The sequence below is a fragment of the Priapulus caudatus genome, unplaced genomic scaffold (genome assembly GCF_000485595.1).
Source record: "Priapulus caudatus unplaced genomic scaffold, Priapulus_caudatus-5.0.1 Scaffold1821, whole genome shotgun sequence".
Lineage (NCBI taxonomy): Eukaryota > Metazoa > Priapulida > Priapulimorpha > Priapulimorphida > Priapulidae > Priapulus > Priapulus caudatus.
Window position 1 is genome coordinate 22,478 of NW_014578882.1, and position 12,990 is coordinate 35,467.

Genomic DNA, 12,990 nt, shown 5'->3' on the forward strand with positions numbered 1-12,990 from the left:
GCAACCATTAACATTCCATCCAAGCACATTTGCCCGATAGCTCACATTTTCTGTTACAACTATAAATCAAATACAATGTGTACTACATTTACCTGATTTTGACGATCTGGCCCTTGCTGGCCGTAAACGTCACTTTCATTGTGTCCAACCCATGAATTATATCTTCTTCACTTCCAAGCGTGTCGAACAATTCCAGACTCATTGTCCACATCTTCGCTGACGTACCGGTTGTGATTTCGACCGTCACAGTGTCACTACACACACAATAACAACATTTTCATCAAGTCACGTGTGAGCAAAAATGTCACTTATGTGTGGACGTTACTGCACGCATTTCAAAAACTTAACTCGTATCAATCACTAATCATCTGTCCAAACGTCTTGTGTGTGTTTACAACACCAAATTCATTCACTAACACTACTACAATTATACTCTACGTACCCTTCAATGTCAAATCCTCTGAGTATTCCCTGTTGTTCGCCTTCAACGGACACTGATGTAACCTGCATCAAAAACACTGTTTACCACACCACTACGAGGCATAAATAAGTGCAGCTGGAATACATACAAATAGCTATTAAGATTAGTTCACGTTCATACATTTCTTTGTAACAATCATTCACACTTGTTGTGCAAATCCAATATGATGCATGTCATCTATACGTTCAATATGTCTATGACAAGTCTTTCTCAATACGATAGCAATAAGCCAGCCATATAGACATGCTACATAGATGTCAATAGCATGTCCAGCCTATAACAGTCACTATGACGATTTAGCAAATAAACTAAAGCTCCCTTGTCACAACATCTGAAAACCTACCTGTATCTTGGTACTTTTGGTAAAAGTAGCTTCCTTTTGTGATCCGAACAAGCCAATCTCCAAGTTTTCAATGTTGACCTCATCCCCGTCACTCACTGCTATCTCTACAGCCCGCTTGCCCCAAACTTTGATGGGCAGCTTCACAGGGCTGCCGGCAACATCGCAGACGTTAAATTGTGCTCGCTGCTGCGTTTCACTACTCGTACTTGGTAACGCCTTCGTTACAACAACCTGCAAAATAGACCCACGCAGTTTATGTACATGTAAATCACTGTTCAACACACACCAAAACAGTTGCTCACATAGTCAAAATCACACCAGACATTTCACGAAACGTGTTTATCTACTTCACAATGATGTTGCACTGCAACATTCATTTGCTACTGACATCCCAATATCATACTTACATCACTGACTATGCCGGACACGCTGATACGTCTTCGCTTTGGTGACCTTAACGCTTCGTCAATTGTCACCTTTGGCCCATGTGCAAAATCTCTCACCACTTCCATATCCACATCAAACTTGCCACAAATCATCACCTACACATAAAAAACCTTGATTTATACATACAATCTCGTTTCCGTACTTCATCCACACAATTACATACATTTTGTTGTAAACATGAATATAGTTGCCGGAATGTTGCACGCCCCGAGCCATACTACTATACTTTTAACGCTGTTCCACATCACATAACTAAAATTATTGTAACAGCCTGCTCGACACACGCAATACGTTGTACACAGAGATATGTAGTATCGTCAATGAATGAATGCGTATCATTTTATCTACATACTTATATATTTGTATATATATTGAGTAATATATCTATACATACCGTCGACCGATCGTGCAGAGAGAAATTGTCGTCTCTGACTCCAGGGTTGCCCACTTGCACGAATCGACTCTTCGTAAATTTGTTGACGAATTTCTCGTTAAAAAACGTTACGTCGGTCCTCGTGCTTTCCTCGTTGAGGACTGGCACACGCCAGAAAACTACTTTTTTCCCTTGCCTCTCCTCTGGCGTATCCAGGACGTAGAATTTCACTTTCAACAGACTCATCTTGCTCAGCAATTTCCGAAGAACTACCGATACCAAATCCACGTCCTCTTTTATACACACTTGGCATTGCAGCTCCTTACTGCCTATGGGAAAAGCAAACTTTTACTAGCGAACACGATAATTCACACTCACACATCAATATACACATGTTCACCTCCAGATAGAAATGTAGCTGCCTGCCGCATTATGTAATCGAAAAGCACACGGCCCACACTCCGTGCCATGCATTAGCGCTTGTAACAATCCATAGTATAGAAGATGGGGTCGTTGTCGTATCAGGTACTACAGATATGTACCCGAGGTAGTTTTAGGTTGTTTAGTATTATGTTTATATTTTTATGTGAAGTATGTTTAGGGTCAGAGTTAAGGTTGGGTTTACGGTTAGTATTACGGTTAGGGTACACTTCTGTAGTACAAGTCTGTTCACGGGCAGATACGCCACATTTCAAAGATTCTTTATTTACCCTCTGCCCACTCTGATGTTGTACGTTAGGTAGCTACACAGATAATATTTTTTTTTAGGTAAACAGATGAACTAAGATATTGCTACTTAATTAGGAAATCACTGTATCTATCTTGACTATATACATCTGCGTACCGTTTAAATATATGCCACCACTAAATGATAGTGAGAGATAAATGTCCGTGGGCATTGTATAATTTCATGCAGAAATATCGAAGGCACTTCATCCTCTCTAACCAAGTAGTGTATTTATAGTTTCCATCTAACTACACATATATATACCTACTGTGTAACTATATGTTGTGTACACGCTCGTACGCACCAACACACACAAACACGCACGTCCCACACACACGAACGCACACACACACGCACGCATGCACACATATACATGGACACGCACGCGCTCGCGCGCAAGCACGCACACACGCAAACACACAGACGCACACATACACAAATACACGCGCGGGCGTGTCCATGTCATTTGTAAAGCTACATAAATCATTTCAAACATAAATAATACATATAGCGAAATAATCACAGAGACGTGTGAAGCGATATATTCAACAATGAAAGCTGATTACATGCAGGTGAATTAAAGCTGTGTGCATATTATGTCACAACTGATAGGTGTATTTTGGTGGTGTGGTTCTGCATCCAAGCAAGCCAGTTCTCCCTCACCGTTTGGTGAACAATGTCGTCATCACCATGTTTACCTTAATTAAGGACTACATCCTCTTCTTTAATAGGACTCGCCTAATTATGAAAATACCATGAGAAAACATGGTTTAAAGGAACACTATTGGGGTTAATATTCTTGATCACACGTGTGGGATAGTGTCCATAAATACTGCAGCTTCTTCTACTCTGCCTCCTTCTCTAACAGCAAAGCACATGGTCATCAGCAGGAAGGAGTTTTTGCTTTTGACATTTTGGTGTTTTGCCTCTGTTCCATTATCCAAGCAGAAGCTGTATGTGTTCGCTTGATGGTAGTTCAGCTTGCTACCACATCCTCAGTTGGTAGAACCTTGAATAGAAGAAAACGTGCAATATAGACCTTAAACATTTGACATTAATGCATAAATACACGGTAATCTTAAGTGTATCAAATAGGGAATATGTTGCTTCAAAAGTTCATGAGAAAGGGATCTGCGTGTAATCTGAATACACATGTGCATATATGTTTATTAAAGCATATGTTTAGTGACACTGTTGTTTATTACCTCCAAACTACTACTTGTCATGTTCCTTGCCTATTAAGTCAACATGACTCCGTGCTGCCCCAACTCCATGTGAGATTCCCATGTGGTTGAGCGTGAAGAAGACCTTGTGTGGTGCTCCTTGATGCCACATTTCAATGGCAACACTGTTGCACAAAGTTGAATTTCCTTGGGCATTTATTGAAAAGAGCTATGGCAAGCATTTGTTCTAGGTTCCTGTCCGATACAGATTGGACTTCATCGGGACGCAGGTTTCTGCAAGTAATAGCATATGTTTTAATGTTACCAACATTTCATGTATATACCATGAAAAATTTAAGTTTTTTCCCCTAGCATTCTTGCAGAACAGCAAATCCTTCTTCTTTTGGATGGCCTGGAACTGAATGATGTATGGAGGTAAATTTTCATTATTTTTGTTGTTACTATAATTTACTATTACTATTTACTATTTTTAGAAATCAATAACATTGTAGATTTCGATAACATTACCTACTATATATTTATTATGCATAGCGTGCAACACAATACAATCATACGTAGTACATTAAATCAATTATTAACAATACAATTACAATTACAATCCATTACAATATAATCAACATTTAGATTCAGAATGACTACTCTACACTAATCTATTGTACACTCCATTATGACACTATCTATAACTACAATCTATATACTAATATCAATTAAAAAAACGCTTGTGTACTAACAACATCGATCTACACGTTTTCGTCGTCCTTGTACCGTTGGTGACACTTACTCCCTTTCTTTCTCATCATCAGTGACTTCCCTACAAAGAAACATACCAACAATCCACATTACTCACGTTAATTTCACAACAGCACACCACACAAATACGACCATCCTTGCATATCGTATCAGACAAATAAACACGAATTTATATGTCAAATGATCAAAACAAACTATAACTGTTGACAGATGTACGCTTTGCAACAAGAAAAATATAACAATACTTTTAGTGTTTCTATTCATGTCTCATAAATACAGAACCCCATTATATTGCGTCTTCTGACGTTCCTTTCCATCCAAACACACTTAACATGAATACAACTGCCATGATGTTGCAACCATTAACATTCCATCCAAGCACATTTGCCCGATAGCTCACATTTTCTGTTACAACTATAAATCAAATACAATGTGTACTACATTTACCTGAAGTGTGTAGAGACGCTGAAATGCTGGACGAAAGTTCTCACCCCAGTCCAACACGCAGTGCGCTTCATCGATGACAATAAATGTCTTTGCTTGGTGTTGATAATATTGAATTAGCCAAATATCATATAGTAATTTATTGTCAATTAGCTGTTGGGTGAGCGAAAACAAACGTGTATTTGCCGTCAGTCAATTTCTTTCGTTCACTGTTGCTCATGTTTGTCTTGATCAATGTTGCATAGTCTCCAAGTTTCAGCAGCTGTTGATTCAAAATGACATTCAAAGGAACGATAACTAAAACAAATGCTTTCAAGAAATGATCACTTAACTCTGGCAGAAGTTCATATATTAATGACTTTCCATAGCCTGTAGGTAACATTACAATTGTATCTTTGTATAGTATTGACTGCAACACATCTATTTGGAGTAGCTTGAGAACATCAATTTCCATGCCATATTTCGAGTTGTGTTTGGCTAAACACAGTTGAGTCCATCTTCCTGAGAAAAATAAATTAAGACACATTTACTAACTTGGAAAGTAAATTAAGTGTGTGTGTGTGTGCGTGCGTGCGTGCGTGCGTGCGTGCGTGCGTGCGTGTGTAATGGAGATAGAGTGAGAGAGAGATAGAGAATGGGGGGGGGTACTGCATGCTTAGTCAGAATGTATAGCTATAGCATAGCAATAGGGTAATGGGGATTTATGAGAGAACTGGGTCATCTTCCAAGCCTGATCTAGTAACTATCTGACCAGAATAACTGAAATGCTGATGTGGTTCATTGATTTTTGGGAGTGTACTGTGTGCAGCTATAAAATATTTGACCAGTTATGCCCTGTTACGTCCGTAAACACGAGATACAAGTGACGGTGTTTCAATTGTTTACTTTTGGAAAAGTGGGCGGAGCTTAATCGAGGGCACCGGTCAAACAGCGATTGAATTATGTAGGATCTGGCATGTGCAGTTGCTGAAAAAGTATATGAATGGTGTTTTCTGGACATACTATAGTTACCCTCCGCTCCAGAAAACCAAACTGCTCACGCTATAACAGTCATTTCTAGTGCAATTCTTACTTAACATTACCATTGCCGCCATGTTGCTTCTCTCCATGTAGGCCGCCATTAATCCATCCTTGCCTAGGTCAGTGTAGAGCACGCCAGACCCAGGGTACCCGGATGGTGGCAGTGGTGATTGAGCCCATGAGCGAGAGCGCCATCTGTAGTGGAGTTTGCCGATTGCATTGCGAATTTGCGTCACTTCGCAAATAGGAAACAGGATCAGAAACCCATTTCCTATTTCTCATTTCTCATTTTCGATTTTCAGCTTAAAAATAAGAAATAAGTCAAAAACCCATTTACTATTTGCAACGTCAAATGGGAAAACAAACTAACGGGTCAGAAACCCATTTCCTATTTTCTATTTTCATTTAAAAAAATAGGAAATAGGTCAGAAACCCATTTTATATTTGCAACGTCAAATGGGAAAACAAACTAATGGTATGTACCGTGATTGAACACTAACACCTTCTGTTCCGAGCTATGTCCTACTTCAACTATCTGTTTACCAACAACCTCAGTTCTTGCACCTTCAAGCTTATCAACTACTTCACTCTTCATACCTTCAGGCTTAGCAACTATTCCACCTTTTGCATCTTCAAGATCTATATTCGAGGACCACGCTTTGACCTCGAACCCACCTAAGGCTAGCACTCTATCAACCTCTGGCGTCAGTGTTGCTTCTGCTTCCGACTTGACAGATGGGCACATGTCATTCATGGTAGTGTTGGCTTCTATCACCTCCGCAGCTCGCGGGTATTTCTCTCGACCTTCATCCGCTGTCAGCCTCAGTGCAGTGATCGCCATGGTTCCAGCAGGCTTATCCCCAAACGACAACACCTGCTTGACGTACACATCTGGTTCTCTGTCGACATCTAGATCTCTCCACAAATATCTATGCACATGCTTATCGATCGTAGGTATCAATCAGCCTAAAAATTACTTTTTTTTACGAGAGCTCTTTTTTGATTTTGTATGAAAAAATGAGCTCTCGTAAATTTATTTACGGTAGCTATTTTAGGCTTGGCCAGAGCTACTTTTTCATAGCATGATTTTGTTAAAATTTTCATAAACCAGAAAGTGTGTCGAATTATTGTAAAGGTGTTGATGTATTGTAAAGGTGTAAAGTCAAGATTATGCTTTGGCGAAATCGACCAGATCAACAATCATTCAGGTCGACTGGCTTCTTGATCTGCATATGCATAACCTGATTAGCTGCCGTGACCTCTTCCCCTCCATACACTGTCCACCGTAGAGGAGTTCTCTGGGCGACAATACCGTTCTATAGACGCCCGCATCCTCACGTGCGTTGCCAATGGGAAGGTGGCATGGAAACATGCAACAGTAGTGGGCATGTATTCCCTGACCTCGGCAATAGCGGAGGACCATGAAAAATTTAAGTTTTTTCCCCTAGCATTCTTGCAGAACAGCAAATCCTTCTTCTTTTGGATGGCCTGGAACTGAATGATGTATGGAGGTCTATGAGGTCATGATTATATAACTTAAAGTAGCAATCCATGTATACTTTTTATCTAGATTTCATCGGAAGAATAACCACTAGAAATAGGGATCCGGTGTCGGACGAATAAACCATGGCGTTAACGTAAAGCATACCTCTTTCTTTATGAGTCGGCAAGCAACTACTATCACTATCAGCACCTTCTTCGCTGCTGTTGAGTGGTTCACTAAGGTGGCGAAGCCATCCTTGTAGTGGAAGATGGAAAAGTACCACGCCGCCTGTTCTACATAAAATTTCTCTGAGTCTTTCGTGCTCGTAAATCCGCTGTCGTTGCTATGAGAAGCTGTATTTGAGGATGTGTTGAAAATTTTGCTTGCCTTTTGGAAGGTCGCGACGGAGTGGTTTGACTGTCGTCTGGCTGTTTGTTTTCAGTCGGAGTAGCTGCGAAAGAGTCTCTTTCCCGCCAAGTTATTTTTCCTGCCTTGAATTACCTTGAATTTGTGTTTTGCAACGAGTAGAAGCTTTGTGTGACAAGCAGAACAAATGAAATGTCCTGGCAAAAAGTATTTCTTAGGTGATGTTTGAAAAACCCTTTCCAAAAGTACAAGGGGTTGTCACAGACAACACAGCGACACTTTTAAATCCTCGTCCTCCTGCTCGTTACTCTTCCGACAGCGACTCAGAGTTGGCCTGCTGCAATGACGTGTTGGCAGTGAACCTCTACTGATGACAGTGTCATACCTTGACACTTGTGGATGGTCATTGCAAACGCAAGCAGCAAGGGTAGCTGCTTCCGTGTTGCAATGACCTTCTGATGCGCCGGTGGAAAAATTGAAGATAGGCGAGGCCTGATGAGTATTGCCTGTTAATTACTTTTGAATGCAAAATTGATGAGTGGGCCATCAGGTGTAATTTCGGAAACGGTCCCTAACAGGCCATTGAAGTGTTGTTCTGACAGATTAGTGGTCAGAACAACAGGTGCTTCGACTTTCAGTGCAACATACCTCGGCGCTCTAGATCTTCTTTTTAATGCCAGACTATCTCCAGTGTCAGTTGCCGTGTATATGGTCTGCTTTCCTGGCAGCTGGCTGAGATGTTCTGCGTTAAATAGCTCAGCCTCAAAATTTCTAGTAAAAAGAACAAGCTGACCTGACGCCTTCAAAGGGCGAGCTACCTCAGCCAGAAGAGAGCAAGAGCCTTGGGATAAAGATTCACCCCTAGCTAGCTCGTTGATGCAGGTGATTAAGGCATCATCTTGCTGAGGCCTCAGGCAGCTGCCCCACTTTCTGCATCTCTTCTCGGCCTCGTCTAGATGGAGAGAAGGCACGCTGTGAAGTTTCTTTCGATCACACAGGAACCTTATAAAAAGTCCTAGTGAGGCCAGATAACTACTGACGGTTCCTGCCACGTTTACCTTGGGAAATGGAGTGAGCCATTTCTCAAAAACGATATCCATGTTTTCCATGGTTTCGTTAACAGTCTGTTTCCAAATAATGGTATATTTTTGCGAGTTGAAGAACGTGCTGATGGGCAGCTGTATGTGTTCTACTCCCCCCTCTAGAGATGTCAGGTACTGACTGAACTGGCTTGTGAGGGTATGCAAGCGTTCCTGTGGAGACTGTTCAACCACTTCTTAATTGCACCTTTACCTCAACTGCTCTTTACTATTTTTGCTCTTTTACTCACGGCAAGACACTTTTCTGGCCCTTTTTGTAATTTGTGAACTTTTGCTAAATGGTTATCCAGCCTCTGTCCTATAGTGTGGCACAATGGGCATCGCTTAATTTGCCGTGACATTTTGGCAGAAGATTGCCGTTCTTTCTTGTTCGCCTTTATGGATTCCATCCGACTCATTTTATGTATTTGTGCAAACTATTGATCACGTTTTTGTCGCATAATCTCGTTAAGTTTATATAGTGTAAAGTACTGTTTCCACAGATTGACAGCAAGTGACCCACCAAATTTGTCAGGAAGGTCTTGAAATATAAATCTATTTTGGACTGGATGCAACTGAAACAGATCACCAACTACGATGACATGAAATCCACCAATTGTTGTGCACAAACCACCACCTTGTTACTGCCTTTAAGCTCTTGTAACCGGAGATGTACTAATCAAAACATACAATTTCCAACCATGCTTATCTCATCAATGATCACAACTTGCACATTTTGATATTTTGTTCGATAAGTATTGCAAATGTCAGCGTTCAGTGGTTTATAATCTAGACTCTTGTTTGGCTGAATTTTCAAACTGCCATGTATTGTTGAACCTTTTACTAGATATACAGCTTTGCCAGTTGGAGCTAATATAAGGACTCGGCTATTTTCTGGATTATCACCGGCACGACAGAAATATCTCGTTAAAACCTGATACAGAGCTTTGAGGACAAGACTTGCCAGTTCCAGCACCACCATGTAGAAATGCAAATAACTGATCATTCTTTGTTTTTAGTGCATGCAGTACGTGACACACAAATTCTGATTGTTTCATGTTTAGGAACTGTAAAAGCTGTCCGTAATTGTTATCAGGAAGTAAACCACCTAAGAATCCAATACTGTCGGGGTTATATCGATGGTATATATCAAGGTCCAAGCCAATATCATAAACCGTCTGATTTTCAGGGCGATCAGGATTAAAGAACATATATATCTCCTGCTCTCTTTTGAACCTTGCTGCATGCCTTTGTAGTTCTTGGTGTTGTGTACTTGGTGCAATGTCGTCATCATTTTCATGATTATCATTTATGCAGACTGCAATGCTGCTTCTAAATCTTCTAGGTGAGCTTCATATTGTTTTCGTTTAGTCTGTAGAGCAATTTTGACGTGATTGTAGTGATCCTGGCAAGTGTCAGTCTGCTTTCAAGTCACGTTCTTCATTTCGCCAACAGTGATGCAACATCAATCTTTCCCAACAAAAGTTTTCAGGGTCGTTTACTTCATTGAAATTGACAAATCTGATCACTTTCGGGTTTGTTCGCTGACGGAATTTAACTCTGTTCTTGGAAGTGAAGTTGATCATATTGCAAAGATCATGATCATGAGTTATGTGTGTATTGACCTGATCATCATCTTCATCGTCATCGTAGTTATCCAAATATTCTGCTTTGGTTGTTTTATTAGGAAATGTCACATCGATTTGTGAAACGAAGTCTGCAAGGCACTATCGTTCAAAACACTTAGGCCTGTTTGCATAAACTTGAAGAGGACCTCCTATTCCTGTATCAGTGGAGTGCTTAGGCAGTCGTTTCACTGCGTCTTCATCTTTGAGTAGTAATGTCCTGTCATTTGGATGAGCAGTATGAATGAATATTATGTCTCGTGATGCTCTTGTTACTGGTAGTTGTACGACTAAGAAGCATGCCTAAGAAGTAGTTTATGACCAATATGTCGGACTTGTTCTTTCGGATTCATGTTGTTGTTGTCTCTTGCTTCTTTGCAAGCGTCAGCTAGTAGCATACTTACATTTGATTTGGACTTACTCATGTAATCTGCTATGTATACTGCACAAGCATATGCATCCAATACAAACTGTATATCATGATTTGCTCGCCAAGCTCCTAGTAGGTGTTTCATGTACGGGTTGATTCTAATTTCAGCTGGTGTTCTTTTCAGGAAGACCTTCGCTTGTTTTAAGGAACTTCTGACAGATTTTATGTATTCTGTTTCAGACATTTTTAACTTTTCTAGTAATTGCTGAAATGTTATATTTTCACCATATCCCCTATCATTGAGCATCTCGAATTTCGTCATGTTTTTTTTTATACACGTCAAGATACTCTTCATCACTATCTAAGGGTTGTAGAATCATTGTACACGGGATTGGTTTGATAGGGAAACCAAATCTACAAAGTGGTTTTTTGCTCTGTTTCTTGCAAGTTTTGGAATGCTTATGCGTCTGTAAATCGAGAAATGATTCATCTTCATTACTAACATCTCTAGAGCAAGAAATATATTTTGTGATGAATTCTGTAATATCATCAGGGGATGACTTTTCGACAGTTGGAGCATTATCTATCCACAATAAATCATGGACATGTGGACTGCCTCTCTGCTGAAATTCCTATCTGATAAAGCAATTGAGAATTTTTTCCAAGTGCTGCGCAGCTCCTTTTCAGCAAGTCATTGAAGAATGTTTGTACTCTATGACAAAAGAAGCGTGCACATGTTACTGGATCAAAATCATTTCAAACATAAATAATACATAAATAGTTCATCACATCGAGCCAGTATAGTTACATTTTTTATTGATACTCATGTTTCAATATTTTATGTCAAGGTCAATTTCATTCATTACAATAGTGAAAACGTGCCAGTACGATAATCAAATGTGATATTCAAACGTCAAAGTTAATGCAGAAAAGAAAAAAACAACGACGCTTGCTGCATAACAACTTCCTCCCGTCTTTGCGTTCACATCACCCTACTTCTGTACGTTTCTAGCTCGACTTTGCCCTCGTCACACCTTGCTCTCCCGAGTCTTTTCCATCCATCTACACTGTTCCTCCTCACAAATTCCATCAACATTTCTTTTCCCATCGTCTCTTTTTATACGTTTTCCGAACGAATACGTTTTATCGACGAACAATAAAGGCTTTACCGAACACGACCTATTAAAGTTTCCCGTACAAACCTGCCGGCGACCGACATTATATAATCAAAACCAGCCCGGTCAACGACCAGCCGATTTCACCGCTACCCCATCCGTTGTCCCGTACTTGCTATGTGAAAGCAAACGTTCTCTAACGTGCTTCAGATTTCACACTCACACGAATACCTACATGTTCTCAGGCCTAGTGACGCACACCAGACGGTCTCCCTACCTAGCTGCTTATGTAATTGATACTAGCCGGGTCAACGCCCGATCGCTTGCGCACGCATCTAGCCAACTCGCCCACTCTCACTCATTATACGCCACAATTCAAAGATTCTTTATTTACCCTCTGCCCACCCTGATTTTTGACGTTAGGTAGCTACGCAGATATTAGTTTTTTCTCAGGTAAAGAGATGAACTAAGCTATTGGTACTTAATTAGGAAATGAGTGTATCTATCTTGACTATATACATCTGCGATTCTGCGTACCGTTTAAATATATGCCGCCACTAAATGATAGTGAGAGATAAATGTGTGTAGGCATTCTATAATTTAATGCACAGATATCGAAGGCACTTGATCATGTCTAACCAAGTAGTGTATTTATAGTTTCTATCTAACTATACATATATATACCTACTGTGTAACTATATGTTGTGTACACGCTCGCATGCACCGACACACACAAACACGCACACACATTCCAACACACGCACACACGCACGCATGCACACACATACATATACATTGACACGCACGCGCTCGCGCGCACGCACGCACGCACACGCACAGGACACACACATACACAAATACACGCGCGCGCGTGTCTATATCATTTGTGAAGCTACATACATCATTTCAAACATAAATAATACATAAATAGTTAATGATATCGAGCGTGATCCACAGTGATAGACTGCAAGCTAGGCGACTCGTTCCGGACGCGTACCGAGTGAGAACATTGAAACCTCTTACTAATTCATTCTTCTCTAAAAATATCATTGTCGCCATACTCTTCACGTGTCTTTGTATGACTTATCGTATCGTATTTATAGTATCTATAATGTAATCATCGTAAAGATCATACAAGTTCTTTCATATTCATACATATTTCATATATATATATTAATATTAT

General features: G+C 40.3%; 1 protein-coding gene across 1 annotated transcript in view; it reads right to left on the bottom strand.

Moving 5' to 3' along the window:
• Positions 1 to 2,683, bottom strand: part of LOC106817671 — a 6,004-nt gene extending 3,321 nt beyond the window's left edge. Inside the window, exons 1-5 of the mRNA XM_014822356.1 lie at positions 1,666 to 2,683; positions 1,232 to 1,366; positions 825 to 1,055; positions 443 to 504; positions 93 to 254 (exon numbers count right to left, since the gene is read on the bottom strand). Coding sequence (XP_014677842.1) covers positions 93 to 254; positions 443 to 504; positions 825 to 1,055; positions 1,232 to 1,366; positions 1,666 to 1,890 — 815 coding nt within the window. The 5' untranslated portion in view covers positions 1,891 to 2,683. The remainder of the gene's footprint in view (positions 1 to 92; positions 255 to 442; positions 505 to 824; positions 1,056 to 1,231; positions 1,367 to 1,665) is intronic.
• Positions 2,684 to 12,990: the final 10,307 nt, after the last annotated feature.